The sequence below is a fragment of the Syngnathus typhle genome, linkage group LG4 (assembly GCF_033458585.1).
Source record: "Syngnathus typhle isolate RoL2023-S1 ecotype Sweden linkage group LG4, RoL_Styp_1.0, whole genome shotgun sequence".
Classification (NCBI taxonomy): Eukaryota; Metazoa; Chordata; class Actinopteri; order Syngnathiformes; family Syngnathidae; genus Syngnathus; species Syngnathus typhle.
Window position 1 is genome coordinate 18,935,604 of NC_083741.1, and position 16,853 is coordinate 18,952,456.

Consider the following 16,853-nt stretch of genomic DNA (forward strand, 5'->3'; position numbering starts at 1 on the left):
ATTTTGTTCATTATAGAAAACCTGACAGTTCGAGTGACCTGGCAGCAATGGAGGGCTCATTTCCGGATTTTGTCACTGAGTTTGTGTTCACTTGTTGCTAGGCAGTTTTTGTGAGACGCCCTCATTTGAGCGCAAATCTAACGCTTTTATTCATGAATCAAGAAAAATAAAACCTGAAACTATCATTTGGTATACAAAAACGATTCTGCTTGGATGCAATTCCCCATCACTTTTAGTTTGTGTGATTTATCACTGATTTTGAAATAGTTTACTGTATTTCAGGACAACAGTTCAGAGGTGCAGGGTTGGATTCCAGCCTTGGGTTTGCATGTTCTCCCCGTGCCTGCATGGGTTTAATATATGATGTAGTAATCCTTTCTATACTTCATTGCATCCGTCCATCTATTTTTTGAACAATTCAGTTGAAATTTCAGATGATCACGTGAGGTTTCAGCTCAGCTGGCATTTCTATAAGAACTTGGAAATTTCCAATGAGTTTCTCTTTCTTTGGGGGGAGTACCTATCATGCTGCATTTCTAATACAATATAACCCTGACCCATTTGTAACCAGCTTAACTCCTAAATGATGTATCTATTTGCACGCATTTATTGCAATTACTCTCAATTAGAGAATCAAATCTTTTGCAGCATTTTCCCCTCAATCATCAGTCTGCTTTCACCCACATGAATCATGTTTCATTTTTTGCGCTACGGAGGGTTCAAACAATGACCTACCTGTAGCCTCCCCCTTTTCTCTCCCCCCTTGCGTTTTAAGAATGGGAAACACATTTCCCCTTTAAACAAGGTGGGCTGAGCCCCCCTCGCTTCTATGGCAACCCAACCAGATCATCCATATTCACACGTTCACCTAAACGCTCATCGGCCGCGCCGGATCTATTGGGGTGATGATGTCAGCGCGTGAGCCCCGTGGAACGCCGCGTGCACGTTTCCCCATCATGATTGTCGCCTGGACGACGCCTCGGCGAGAGGAGCGAGCCTGCCGCTGACCTCTCCATCCCGCCTGCACACCTCCTCCTCCTCCATCCGCCGGCGCGTCCCTCACATGTCAGGCAAAGGTGACTTTCAGGCAGTTTCCCCCCCCCACTTTTGCGCGCGATGCAGTCGGAGAGGCGCAAAGATGTGCGAGGTGGCCGAGCGTGAGGAGGACGCGCAAGAACGGCCAGGTAGTCGAATCGTCATTTAAGGGGAGCCCAAAAATGTGCAGTTTATTTTATTAAGAGCCACCACCATCACCGTCCTCAGAATCGGCAAGGCGAGTGTGTCATGTGTTGCAGGCTTTCAGGGATCGCTCACAAGGAGATCAGAAGCACCACGCGGTGCTGCTCGCTTTGCCCAACTAGTCTAGATTAGTTCGCCTTTCGCTCCATGCCATAATGGACAGGTTGCATTCGTCCATGCGTAAACGGCTCTACAGCTTGCCCCATCACATCGGACATAAACCGTCCATCATGGGCGAAGGAGAAGACGCGGACAAGGACACCCGAAGAAAGAGCATTCGGATGAAGCCGCTGCCGTCGCCCAGCTCCGGGGGAAGCTGCAGAGGAATCGGGGAAACCAAAAGCGGTGAGTCGCTTATCATGGAGACCGACATTGGGAGACCGATGAAGACCAGCTCCAACGGAGACTGCCGGAGGTTCCGGGGCAGCCTCTCGTCTATCACCAGCCGCCATGTGCACGACTCGGACTCGGCGGAGGAGAGGCGCCTCATCACCGATGGGGACGTCACCCCGAGCGAAGAGAGCCCCCCCGGGGCGATCGGCGAGGGCGCCACGGAGCATGGCGCGCAAGGGGCCAGCGGAGGTGGCGCGTCCACCGACAGCGGCGACGGCGCACCTCCGAGCGAGTCCCAAGATGACAACCAGTCCGGGTTCATAAAGTTGGATGGAATTGATCAGATCCTGCCTGACGATGAGCGCTTGTACCAGGCCGGCTTCATGCACCGACAGTTCGGGGCCATGCTCCAGCCGGGGGTCAACAAGTTCTCCCTGAGGATGTTTGGAAGCGAGAAGGCGGTGGAGCGGGAACAGGAGCGGGTTAAATCCGCCGGATTTTGGATTATTCACCCCTACAGTGATTTCAGGTAAACACAACGCGATGTCATCTTTCTGCTTTGACGTCTTTACATCATCAACCTTTTGTCTGAGCAGGGCAATTATTCATTATTGAATAATGTAACAAAAATTATGATTTTATATTATTTGTAATATTGCACTATTATTCTGAGGTTGGTGGTTGAATTCCAGGCTGCGGCCTGCCTGTGTCGAATTTGCATGTTCTCCCTCACTTCTCTTTGAATGCAGAGGCTCTTTTTCCAAAAATTAAATAGGTTAATTGATGACTAATTGACCATTTGCATGTGAATGGTACCGTGTATTTCACCTGCAAGTGGCTGCCAACCTGTCGTGCATGTACCCGACCTCTCACCCCAAATCACCTGGGATATCCAGCTGACCTGTAAGTGAGGATAAGCAGTACAGAAAATAAATGCTTGTATTTTTAAATCACTTCTTTTGAAGTTTTAATTTTTTTCTACACATCATATGGGCTCAAATGGGCTCACTGGCCATTTTTAGCCCAATTGCCTTAGGTTTTCCACCAGTGGCCAGTAACAGTACATATGGCTTCTTTCAATTCATATTCCTCCACTTTTTATTTGGGGGAAAAAACCCAGTAAAATATAAAAGTAAAGCAGCCTCATAAGAATGCTTGAACCTTGGCATTTACACTTTTTGAGGACGTTGGAGAGGCCTGTGGTATTCTGGAGCAACCCATGGACGAAACTGGGAATTTAACCAAATATATGCAATTGGAAACAACACTTGTTTGTTTCTACTACTACTTCTACTTCCATATTAGGATCAACTGCAGCAGTTTTCTTTTTATATTATGCAGATTCCTTAGTGCCCTTGAATCTGTTATTGGCCATATGCATCTTGATTCATGGCCACATTGAGCCTCTGAACAGCTTGGCCGAGACCAGCTTTAAATGTCCCTTTTATTCATGCTTGTAAGACTTTTTGTAATGCAACTATATACGCTTGAACATCATCTGAACCAATAATAGAAGACACCAGTGAGCTATGTATTTATTGGCAAAAACAGAAATGATAGTGTGGCCGTGAAATCAAAATATTAAAAAAATGTCCATATAGTTTGATAGGAAATAATGAAAATGTTTTTTTTTCTCTCTTCGTCTTCTTTCCACTAGCTCATTTCCTGTAGCACGGTAATTAAGGAGGGAAATATTTAATTACAGCCAGTGTCAGATTTAGTTCAACCGTGTGGAGCTACATTGTGAATCTTGCACATTTCCCTCCTTTTACGTTGATTGGCAATGCTGAATCCTATCATAGCATCCCTATCGTATACGTATCAAAGTGTTTGCAACAAGATGTCTGACACTGAGACACGTGCACATGCGTTATAGTGGGAGTTTGGTGAGGCAAAAAAAAAAAAAAAGAAAAGTGAGACATTCTTCATCTCCTCCAGTGAATGAGGCATTTTTCATGAACAGTGATATACTTGGCTGGTTTGATTAAAGTGTGATTTTTCTTGTCAGTGAGTGGGGGAAAGAATTTGGACTAAATGTGGGACAGGTGACTTGAGAGTGAGTGTGAAGTCCAGCCATCCGTTACTGCCACGGTTGATCCATGTTTGGCGTCACAGGTGGGCGGTGGGGATGGCACGTGTCCCAGTTGACGTGTCGAAGGAGGCAGGTTAAACTTTTAACATGTCGTCAGTCAACAAAATGACCATTTTTTGGTTTTGCGGGAGAGAGACAATCATAAAAAGATGTCAAAAAAGTGACAAAAATATTCATGAAAATGTATTCTCCAAGTGTAGTTTGAAGCATTGAAAGTTACACAGATGGCCATTTTGGTTGTGCTCTTTCCTTGCTGTTTGACCCACTCGCTCTGTCCACCTCTTTTGCTCTCTTACTCACCGTGTTAAATGTCACCAGAGAGGGTGATTTGGGGCTCGGGGATAGCGTCCTCATACCGAAAGGTCAGAGGTTTGGCTCGGGCCCTCGCTTTTGAAATGTCTTTTTGAGTGGGGATGCAGAACTAGGCTGCGGCGTTGCTCTAGCCGCATGCAGATGATGCACGTGTGACTTTCTGAGCGAGATGTGGAGATTAAATCACACGAGGCGATGCTCCAAAAAAAAAAAAAGAGGTTGAGGGGTTTGAGGGAGGGTACTGCGATTGGTTGGCTAACAGTCCAGGCTGTACCTTGTTTTCTCTCCCAATGTCAGCTGATATAGTTTCCAACTCACAAATCTGTCATACCGTTTAAAATGGCCGCAAATCGGTGGCTGTATCTGTCGCTTTTGTTTTTTTTTACTTCACCAAGCGAAAGCGTCTCGTAAGCTGACTTGTGACACCAATTTTGGCTCGCGACACAAAGCAAGAATTTGACTGATTGTAACTTGAAAAATTTGTAAGTTGAGGCACTCTTAAGTCATGGCAGTTAGGAACAGTTGAAATACGGCTGCGACCGACAATCATTTTAATAATCAAGCTGTTGATTATTTTGTTGAGTAATTGGTGCGCCATTAAAAAAGTTTTAATTTTTATTGCTTTATTCAGAAATAGCACATTATTTCAAATTGGCAGTGCAGAAAAGCAAAACTGTGGACTTATTATGTTGATATATGTTTGGCCAGAAAATGAGCAGAAATGTTGAATTCCCAAGTAAATGGTTGCAAATGTTATTTTGAAACACACACCTCCAAACGATTAATCGATTATCAAAAAAAATTATCGATGAATTTGGTAATCGGTCCAGTCTTCTGTTAATCGGTGCACCTCTTACAGTATTGGAAATAATGGATGTAGAACTCATCAAACTGCGCAGGTTAAGTGTAACATTTAGAATGAAAAACTTGGATGCACGTTGGATTTGTTGTGAAGCCCCGTTTTTGTCATAGTTCTGAGGTTAGGAGTTCACTTTTTTTTCCTTTCCTATCTTCTTGTATGGCATTTGCATGTTCCTGATCATTTTCCACACTTTTTCATTAGTGGTAGTAGGTGTGTAATTTCCTTCGCCCCATATAATGAACATTGGAGTTAGTAGTCTACAATTATAATCACGGATGTAATGCCCAATCAGGAGAGCTAAAAATGTATCGTGCAACTCTGTTCGTTGGAGTGTAGACGATCTTTTCGTGTTTTTCTCCAGCCAACGGGGACAAGACGAGGTGCACCACTTTTAATGCATCATTTCACAAGTAAATGGAAGTATAATGCACCATTACCGTGCACTCTCGGAGGAAGTCTATGTCATTAGTTGTTCGTCAGCGTTAAAGTCAAAGTTTTTTTTTTCAGAAATAATGGCAAAGTTCGACGCGAGGGGGAATAGCGTGCCATGTCAGGAAGATGCCACAGAGTGTCGAGACGACTTTCAGCTTGTATTTGAGTTTTAATGCGCTGAGGGGGAAACGCTACTTTGGACACCTACGTTCTCCCAAATCAGGATGAGCGCAGGACAGGATGAGTCTAATTAAACTACACAGGGATCTGAGTGGGACCTTTTTTTAATGGGGCCGCAGAAGAGAAGGGTCGCCGTGACTAAAAGTTTTATTCCCATGTCTGCATCAAAGCTTTAGCGCTATAAACTCAAATTAGAGTGTCACAAGGAATCACGTAGCCGTCACCGCTCCAGAATTGGGCAGAAATCTTCCCTTGTCAAGTATTGTGTAACACTAAGAAGCGGGGAGGAGCAATATCCAGCTAGGGAAAAAGACGGATTAAAAATGGCATCATAATCCAATCTACAGCCTCATTTTCCACATCCAAAGCCCAGTGGCCGCCTTCCGTCGTCAACGAGCATCTTGCGGACGAGGAGATGCGGTCAGCGACACGATGACACTGAGCACCCGATGAAAGCCATTCTTTTAAATGAGGAAGCCTTTTAAGATCAGATGGACCGTAAATATCTGCTGATTGGAGCTGTCCCTCTGCATAAGCCCTGCTAAGATTTATAAATGCTATGTCCTTGCTCATAAATATTGATAAGTAACACAGTGAAAACTTCCAAGATGCTGTTTGGGGTTTGATTTGTTATTAAATTAAAAGGAAGAGAAGGGGAAGGTGCTTTGAAATGTAGCCTTGATTTTTTTCAAGGAAAATATGCACAATGGCTCACCACCAGCTCTTATTTTACAGTGAACCCAGCTGGAAAAAAAAAAAGATTGCTTCAATTCTGTCTAGGTAAGTGTCTTTGAGGAAAGAGCGTGCAGGCGGAATAAAAAGCTGTTGAAAGAAGGAAGACTTTGCAGAATGGATGGAAGCATTCGCCCGCTGACTGTTGCAAAGGGATTTTACTGATTGACAGAAAGTGCAGGACAACCAACCCCCGTCTGTCTCTGATAGGCGAGGGGTGGGAGGGCTTAATAGAACCTTCGTTGCAAAAGGAAGGTGTGAAAAAAAAAAAAAAGTTATAATGTGTGCCACTTTCCTTTCTCACTGTGAAAGACTTTCCAACAGATGTGTCCTCTGGGCTCTGAATCACCAGATAATTAAAAGGCACTTGGCGATCATTTTAATACTACACCGCATTGTTTGTCTGGAGATTGACACGCGGCGGTGTTGCATTGATGGGATTCACCCAGATATTTCTCTGGGCAAAGGAGACAAACATCAGCTGGCATTGATGGACATCTCATTGTCCGAGCTGAGAAAGCGTTTTCCCAATTGTAGTGTAACATCGAAAGTCACGTGGTGAATTTGAAAACATTTTTTCAATTCTACCGGGATGTGAGTTGCAGCTAAAAATAAAAATTTCATCCGTCTGTCCGTCTGTCGCTATCAATCTCTCTATTGGATATAAGTTAAACAAATAAAGCTCTTATTTTACTGTACTTTAAATCTAATCTACCTTTAGAAGCACAATCATGTTTCAAGAGCAACACTGATCATCATGAAGTCTTTGACAACTGCAACCAGTTGACATTTTTCTCTTCCGGCTGTGTTGACTCAAAACAATCTGTCATCAGACGGAAATGGGAAGAACAGCTTGTTATGCTGTCATCATGAGAAACTAAAGGCTGACTGGTGAGTGCGGTTTCTTGAGCAGACGGAGTTCATTCTTGCCGCTACAATTCCGTGATGATTTTCTTTTTTTTTTTAAACATTTTAATTGCGAACAATAAGCGTGCGAATACGTGCGAGCACATCAGACGAAGTAACAACCTCACTGGTGTTGATTACAGCTGATTTGAGAGAGTGTTTTGCTATTGATTTCTTTGGCTCTCGTGGGGCGCGCCAAGTGGGGCATTGTTGAGTATATTGAAAAACGACATGTAGAGACACGTCGGGGAGGTTGCATGTGTGGCGGGGTCACAGGTCACCTTACAAAAAAAGGTTGATGGCAATAGTCTTGGAGCTGATTTTTTTAAATGCAGAAAAATATAAGGATGGCTGGATAATATTTAGAACACTCAGACATTCATCAAGGAGTTAAATATTTCAGTGCGTGACCTAAACAAAAAATATCTATAGAATAAAACAGAAACCAAGTATCCATCTTATATCTATCAATATTAACATGTACACTAAATCTCATTTAGATTAATAGATTTTTTTTCTTGGATGTTGATGAGGCTTATAAATTGAAAGTATAATGATAAATTATAATTCCGACCGGGTCTTCGCACTACCTGTCACACAAGCATTAAGCATAAAACAAGACAGAATTAAGCAAGGCCAATGAAAACAAAATTTACTCGTCAGCGGTAATGAAACCTTTTGGATTAAAGACGCATGGATGAACTAAACTCTGGTACGTCAGCTTTTACCCTTAATGGATCCATTTTTTTCACAGTGCTAATCTGCCCAGAGGTATGACACTTTCACATTGCATAGCTTCTGTGTCTCCCTTTCCTTTTTTTTTTTCACAGTTCATGTTGAATAACTCTCCCCGTTCAATTTAGCGACGGTTAAACATGGGGGATTACAGAAGGTTCTGGACCGGCCCTGAAAGTGGGCTAGTCGAAATAGTCTGCCTGCTCTCATCCATAAATATTGAGCCAAGAGATTATTATGGCACAATTTATTTAATGGAGGGAGCCCATGCAGAGGCGGGGGAGGGAGGGGGGAGGGGGTGTTGGCCGCGGGGTAGAAGAAGGTTGCTTGTCACGGTGGCGGAATGATTGAACGCTACCGTGTGACCTCCCTCGCTTAAATGTAGTAGCGTGAAACCTGAACAACTAAAAAAAAAATATTTTTGACTGTCATCCCCCCGCCCCTCCCTCTCTGCCTGTTGACGTCATCTAATGCTTCTTCATGTATTAAGAGAGTTTAACCTTGTGACTGTAATCTGGAGGCGAGATTATATTGATTGATTGGACATCATATACATTTTGAAAATGGGCAAGGCAGCTGCTGAGCTAGATGTATTTGGCTTGCCTAACAAATGTAATGTTGTGTGTCCTTCCCGCTTGGCCATCTCCCGTGCCGCCACATCAATTTATAATCTCCCCAGGTGGATACACAGCCGCATTGGCCTGCCAAGACTACTTTTAACACCTTCAACACCACAGTTAGGCTATTCCCCAAACTTCCCAGCCCCTCGTCCCCCGACTGCAGTCGGGGTGGTCGACAGTCTAAGCAAAGTTTGCTATCTCTTTCATTTTTTTTCTGTGTTTTAGTTGGGGTCGGTTGAGGCAACGGTATTTTCCTTCCGTGACGTGTCACGAAATGCTATTATGTTTTCCGAAAGAGTTTATTATAGAAAATTGGCTTTTTAATTGCTTGTATACATGACGTCGGTCTCTGGAGGATCTGCCCAGTCCCCACCCACCATGTGTGAAATTAAACACCAAACTTTTTGTCAGCTACCTATTTCTGAAAATGTGTCTGCAAGTACTGCTTGAAATTCTGGAGATTTTAATATTACATAATATCGCCCCCACTAACATCTTAAACATTGACTTGAAAGCTAAGATGGGTGAAGATTCGCCACTCTCATCATGTCAATCACAAAAGCTGTGGTTTCTTTAATAATTGAATTTATTTATCATAATTAGGGCCTACATTTTTCTCTTAGTAAGAAATCCTGACGCATACTTTTCAAAGGTCTTAAAAAATGCCACTGAAACAATAAACAATGTACACGTTTGAAATGAGTACCTCATATTTACAAACAATACTATTATGTCAAAAATATTGCTAGATTTTTTTTTCAATTAAAAATCATGTGACAATATTGAGCTCATATCACCCGTCCTTAGTATTCACATTTATTAGAACCTGAGTCTATGTTCGATTTTTTTCTCACTTCAAGCTGTGCGGGCATGTTGAATTCCAAATGGTCTTCAATGAATTCAGCATTACATCTTCAAGCAACCTCAAGTGAGAGGTTGAGAGATGGGATCTGTCTTGCGTGTGACAATGAAGTGACCGAGACCGCTGCGGACCTTTTTTTTTTTTCCCTTCGGTATTCCAGTTGACATATTCTGCTTCTGGCTTTTTGCAATGCATTATCTGAACGCCACAGATTCCGTTGACGGAGGCAGGAGAGGGAGGCCTGATAAAGGGCAACACAGAAAAAAATTTGAGCGTGCGACACTTAACAAATTATGCAGCTCACTGTTAAGGAAGTGACGCTTGAGCAGCATACTGAGAATTATGACGACTTTTTGATGGTTGTAAATCTCACTTTTCCTTTTACACTTAAAGGTGTGACTATAACGTTCATGATATAAAAACTGGTTAAAAATAAAGCTGATATTTAAGTGGGGCAAAGTCATATATGTGAAAGTATTCTTAAAAAATATAAATGCAGTAGTATTTGTTGTATTCTAAAACAAAATCATCTTCTAGTTTATTCTACCTCTCAACATTTTTCCACTCTTACCGATTTCACAACCAGCCCATTTGCAAATTGACGTCCATAGCCGTCATTGGTAGCGAACGCGTTAACAGGTGGACGATGTCGGCACTAGACTGTTGGTGTATAATATTTAGTCTTTAAATCCATTCCCCCGTTGTCCATCCTCCATGTGTTTTTTAAGTATAGTTTGTCTTCTAATGTATCTCGATGGAATCTTCCCTTGCTGTTGACCTCTTTGTGCACGCACGCACACCTCAGCTTCTGCTATACCTTGCACATACAGGTTAACCTTTTCAGCCTGGGCTTGTGTCCCAGGTGCATACTCACACCCCTTGTCTTTCTGAAATTGATTTTTTTTTCCCCGTTCGGCCCCCGCCACCACTGACCCCCCCCTACTCCCATCAGACCAGATGAGAAATGGTCAAGATGTGATACGTCGCTTCGGGGGGCTCTCTGCTCCTGCGGAACATGGCATTAAAAAGCACTTAAAATTTAAAAGTAAGTCACCGCTGTGAACGAAAAAGGTTTGTTAAAGCTCAGAAGCAATTAGCGGAATGTGTCCAAAACTTAAATCAGTTCTACTTGTAGGTCACAGTGTCATTTATTGTGCAAAGAGTCATTAAATTCAACAGCTCAATACCTCCTTGCCTATCAAAAAAGGTTTTACCCAATGTAGTGTTCATTCGAAGTCCATTTAAACAAATACTAATTGTTTGCCCCAGAAGGTTAATGGTCAAGTCCAGTTCACCTGTAGCTGATCCGAAATAATGTCTTTCTGAATTTTCTGTGAAGTAAGAACTTTTTTGTGATGTAAGAAGTAGCTTAGGATCTTAAAAAAATAAAAAATGAAAGTTAAAAAATATTACAAATCATCACCCATCATTCCCCTGCCGCAGAAGACAGTTGGTCAAGTCCAGTTCACTGAATGCTAATTCATGTCTTTCATAATCTTCCATGAACCACCATTTAGCTTTGTAATTAAAAAACAAAACGAAAAAAAACAATTGACAAGAATCCCCAAAATATTTTGGTCGTCAGTTAAATTACAACGCAAGTGCTTCCCCACCCTGGGATAGTAATGGTAGAGTCCTAGTGTCATCTTCCCTTAACGTGAAACTTGTCAATAGTTGACTTCCCCGGAAGTTTAAATTTTAGTTACCTATATAGGTCGGCCATTATTTTATTTTTTTTGCTGTTTTGTGGAAGGCCTAAACCAGCTGGATTCAGCAGGATGTCCACTCAGAGACCTCCAGAGTCCAGTGTACTAGATAAAGAAGTGTGTGTGACTCATAGAAGATACTTCCCTGGATCAATCGTGTTTGACTTGGCTACGCCACACGCTGTCCGTCTGCTTCAGTCAAACAAATAGGCCGAGTTACCACACACACGCAGCAGTGCTAGACAGTGGCTATTTTTCTTTTTCCTCTGCAATGTGGGCGGACTCCTGATTTATCTTCGCCATCATCATCCTCGTCATCATTGTTTGGAACATGTCCTAGTTTTTCTTTCCTCCTCTGTCTCCCCTCACACGAGTTTTGGCCATAATTGAAAATAGAGAGAAGTGCAAAGTAATTGAGCAGCAGACATTTTGTCATAGCAATACAATAAATAGAAAGCTACATGCATTAGCAATTGCAATTCCATTCGGCCCGTGCTATTTTTTTTTTTTAATGCTGTGCAGTGTGTTGACTATTTTAGGGATTGTGGTTGTGAGCAATGAGCATCTAATTACTTGCATATAAATTTCTATTAACAGTCACTTTTCAATACAGAGGGGATGTGTGTGTGTTGTGTTCACACAGGGAGGATCAACCTTCTTGTCAGTCTCAATAGGTCTTAGGAGGGTAATTTTGTTTTGGTGCACCTACTCTTCCTCTTGCACTTTGACCTCTGATCACCATTTTGGAGCTAGACAGGAAAGGCTTTCATCCCAGCCACTCCATTTGTTGATTACGGTGACTGGAGTGCTGGAGATAATAGCACCGTTGTCCAGAACAAGAGGTGATACGTGCAGTGCCATCAGCTTCTACCTTATCTTAGCACGTCGTTAGTGTTTGGAGAAAGCACATTGCGCAAGACCCAGCATCCCCTGGCCAACTGTGCTGCATTTGAGTACAATGCTGGTGGTTGTTTTTAGGAGCTGGCTCGTGTGTGTGTCCTCCTCCGCACTCGTCGCCGGCTGCCAGTGAACCTTGTGACTTAACCCTGAGGACCTTTTTGGAGATAACAAGGAATGGTGATAAAAGACAGGCACAATTACTGGCAGCGTGACAGACTGTACAGTCAGAGAGCAGATACTGGCACGCGTTAGTAGGATAAGTCCATGATGATGGCAGCGGCTGGACATCACTTGTGCCCTTTGCATCAAGTGCTGGGTCACCAATTCAACCAATCCCCCCCCCCCCCCCCCAGGTAGAACTAGTATCCACTCAAAACAAACCTTTTCGCATTTTATTTAGCTTTTTCTGTAACACATAAAGGTGCCACAAGATGGCACTTGTGCTATAGCGAATAGGAAAGTAGTAATTGGATTCAAGAGAGAGGCTAAAAATCTTTGTGGGCATTTGATGTCAATTCTGCATTAATATGACATCAAACAGTCATGTTTGACTAAACTGTGTGAATATGACTGTAAATGCTTGTCTGCCTGTATGTGACCTTTTGACCTTTGAACGGATGACTTTTCACAAATGGCAAAAATAGACATTAAAACATTTTCTCAGTGGCAAGGCAGACTTTCTTATTGATGGTAAAAAAAAAAAAGCCCAAAAACATTTATGTCCAACAATGGAGCGACTTATTGATGGGTTTATTTGAGCTGCATTGGGTAAGGCTCATTTTGTTTTTTTTCAGCTCCCAGTTGGTTCTTAGCAAATCCCACTGGGTTTTTTTTTTCCCTCCCCCAGCAGCCTCAGGTTGGGGAGATTTGCCTCAACTTCTGATGAAATCTTCTTAGCGTAGGCTTGATAAAGCGGCGCGCCTCACCTAAATATAGCCACTTGCAAGCGCACAGCCCCAGTGTCAGTGATGTGCTCGCAGTGTGTCTGCTGGCGGTGCTTAGCAAAGAGACGCCGGCGTTATGACAGTTCATTGGAGCGGGTGATAACAAAAATAGGATTAACCCTTTTCACCTGCATTCTTCTCCCCGCGTGATGCTTAAATCTCACCGTGTTTGCCAAACGGCGTGTTTTAAAAGACAACAGGCCCGCTCTTTTATGGCCAGTGTATTTGTTGTTGTTGTTACAGATGTTCTCCTTTTTAAGTGTGACAGCCTTTTGATAGATTTACTCTGCCCACGGCTAGAAGCGATTTTTATTCCCCCCCCCTCCCTGTCCCTGCTCACAAGAGCCTCGCGTGCCTCATTGTTATTCATTCCTGCTAATTCATTCTTTCAAACATGGCTACCGATTTAATGGGGCTGCTGCTCTGTCCGTTTTATTTAACCTTAACGGCAATTAAGCATTAACTATTGTTAAACTGCTAAATCAGCAATATATTGTGAAAGTATATCAAATATGACTCCCAACTCATCTCTTCAGTATTTAGTATTTTGTGTCGCTAACATTAGATTTTTTTTTTTTCCAGACGAAGAAAAAGAACAACTCATGATTCAAAGCAAACCATATAATTTGCCGAACATGATGGAGGCCAAGTTGAAATTTCAGGTGTTTAGGGATGAAAGTGATTACATAATAAAATAAAGTCGTACATGAATCATTATGCTTATGTAATATGTTTTGACTGAATGAAATATTAAATTAGCTGTGAAGTTACCTCGATTAGCCTTACGAATATAAATGATTGTACTTTTTTTTAAGTTTAATTTAAAAACACTTTCAGCAGTTTATTTTATGTACTTAGAGGACCATTCTTTTTTGGTCAAAGACAGACACATAAAATGGCATCGGAATGGTGGGCCAAAAACCTTTTCTGCCATTTAACCAACATTAATTAAACTCTGTTGACAAGTGACCCCTAATGCTAATGTAATTATTCCCATGACCAGTAGCAAAGGCGAACAAAACATAACATTTTTTGGCTGCCATTGAAGGTGACGTAAAAATAATCTGACTTCCTCCCAGCGGCAACATTACTGATGAGATTCTTGTTATGCTCATGTTGACCGTGTGTTTTCATCTCCGAAATTTAATATTTCATTTCAAGTTCCATACTTTGAATTTCCTCAATTATATTGTATATTCAAATCCATTCAAGGGAAAATCCTAAACGTTGTGCAACATCCTAAAATATTTGCAAACACAACTGTATAAACAATTGGTGTGATATTAATATGGTCACGAGTTAGATAAATTAACTTAAATTGACTAAATTTACTTAATTAAATTAATTAAATCAATCGAATTAATTAAAATAAAAAATAGATCAATGCTAAGCACAACATAAACTGTCATATAAAATATAAACAAGCTAGATTTTTAGCAAGGGTAAATTATGACTCCAAATCTGCAAGCATGCTTTCTATTCACAAAAATGATGCTGTCGATTTCTTCTACGACAGCAGGACATGACAGACTAAATCCCATGGAGGTGTCCCCTGTGTCTCCATTTAAATATAGGCCTACCCCGAAACTAAAATGTGCGTCCATTTGGCCCTCTTCGTGCCGTTCCTCCCAGGTATGCGTAACCGCCAGGGTGAGGAAACTGAGAGAGGCTTATCGTGTAGCCCGCGGCACTCTCACAGCGACAACATGTTTCCGCCAGAGAAGTCGGCCTGGCCGATACCTCGTCTCTCCAGAGGAGGGGAAAATGTCAGGGAGCCCTTCATCACTACTCTGACCTCCCTGTACCGTAACAAGCCAAGTGGGAACGAGTCGGAATCTGCTCAGCTCTTATCCTCGGTTTGATTGTCCCAAAGTGTCTACCTCCTGACCAATTTAGACTTTCAGTTCACCTTAGTTAAGTGGCAAACTTTTTAGAGGTTGTTTTTTTTGGGGCATTTTGTTTTGATTGACACATGTCAACCTTATTTGGATCAAGTGTTCAAAGGACTTGTCAAAGAGGAAAATGATGTTTCTCAATTCTCTTATTTATATTCCTGTCAAATCCATGCAAGCTTTTATTATTTTAGTTTTTGATTTCATATCAAATTATCACCACATTAATTTTCTTCATTTAATCATTCTTTTTAATCGTCCTTTTTTCCATCTGATTTATATTCTCCTACAATTTGTCCTGTAGTGTCAGACTAAAAAATTCCCATCATCCGTCAAAACGACAAATATAATTATTGCCCCATATTATATAACAGATATTAAATATTGATAGACTGACTCACAAAATGGTTCCTTATAGTCATGAAACAAAAACATCTAAAACAACTAACATGCCACAACTACCAATTGCTGATTTTTTTTTTTCTCATTTATTTAATAATTAATTAATTAATTAATTAATTTTTGTTGGTAGCTCACTATCTCCCTCACAAGTATTTAATGCCTTTCAAATGTCCCACGTTCGTATTTATAGAACAATCGTCTATGTCAAGAGTTCCGGTGCATAATAAAACACAGTAAATGGATCTCGGCTAAGTTTAGGTGGCTTGACCTCCATTAGGAGACAGCGACACGAGTGAGAAAAAAAAAAAAAGTCATGAGCATTGACTCTACGTATGCGATTCTGTGCGCACACACAAATGCTCCAAGTGATACCATGGAAGGGCACCTTCCTGCATGCGATCATTGTTGGGGACCCAAAGTCGTTCAAAGTGTTTTTAAAGTCCTCTGTAGAAGGTTTCCTCTCATTATGTACTTTTGCAACGATATATCTGAGCTTGGAGTTTCAAAAAAACCGAGGGCACCCACTGAACCATGAAGAATTGCATAATCACCCAATTACTGATATTATATGGAATAATTAGCAAGTACGCTAAAGTAAACATTGTAAATCGAAAGCATTATATGAATGTTTATTTTCTATATTGGTGCATGTCAATAGGATTTGATGGAGTCATCACATTTAAAGGCAAGGAGCCATTGTTGTGGACCATGCTCACTTGTATAAGCTGTGTGAATCTACTAAATATTCATGCCTGACAGATAGTATATGCGCTACAAGTACAAATGTCATTACCTGTGTAAGCATTTCCTCTTTTGAAGATTTTCTCGTTCTCCGGGGGGCTTCCCGTCCCAGCACGAGCAAACTCGGCGCTGGCGAGGTCTGACTAAATATAACGCCACTTGAAAACAAGCTGAAACACCGGATCTTCTTTTACTTTGAAGAATTCCAATTACTGTCACTGTTTTGTCTCGTGTGTGTGTGTGTGTGTGTTGTGGATGTGACACTGACACAGAGGTGTTTTTGAACACAAGGACTTCGAAATGTAATCCTTGTGCGGGGGCAACTCAGCATAGCAGCTCTCTATGTTTTGTTGACCAATAGCAAGTCCCCTTTCCTGATTTTTTTCTCGTTTTGGTTGAAGTTGTCGAAATTGAGGCAAGTTTAGCATAGCGCAAGCGAATATTCACACTACATTGAAAACACATTTGACCTCTTTCGCATAAAACAAACTGTCTACAGCCGACTTGCCAACGACAAGTTAGTGAGTTCATCAAATAATTAGGGGCGATAACGATTGACTTCTCAAGTGTCCCAATTAACCAATCACTGACACTATATATGTCATCCCATGCCCCATTCAGCCAATCACAACACCCGCATGTAATTTCTGACACGTTGACAGACCAATGACCAGCGAGTGACAGTATGTGAGCGTAGATTTGGTAGATTCTGTGATATTTATTTTTATCCTCTTTGTGAATAGTGGCCGTACTTTACTGTGGTCCCCTCTGACATTTATTTCAGCACCGCATGAATCAACCGCGAAATCAATAGTCATCAGTGGGAAGTGAAAGAGCTGTAATTAATTGCTGTAGTCTTGCTAGCTTGCAGAAAAATGGAGTCCCCTTACCCTTGTTATGTACCTACAGGATATGTATAGAGGCTTTCCGTCTCGAAATTGCTTTGGCGCAGCGGCGGACCTT

At 41.8% G+C, this 16,853-nt stretch overlaps 1 protein-coding gene across 1 annotated transcript in view; it reads left to right on the forward strand.

Moving 5' to 3' along the window:
* Positions 1-1,394: 1,394 nt before the first annotated feature.
* The window catches only part of hcn4 (hyperpolarization activated cyclic nucleotide-gated potassium channel 4), a 50,541-nt gene continuing 35,082 nt past the window's right edge, over positions 1,395-16,853 (forward strand). The window contains exon 1 of the mRNA XM_061276719.1: positions 1,395-2,101. Within this exon, the coding sequence (XP_061132703.1) occupies positions 1,395-2,101 (707 nt within the window). The remainder of the gene's footprint in view (positions 2,102-16,853) is intronic.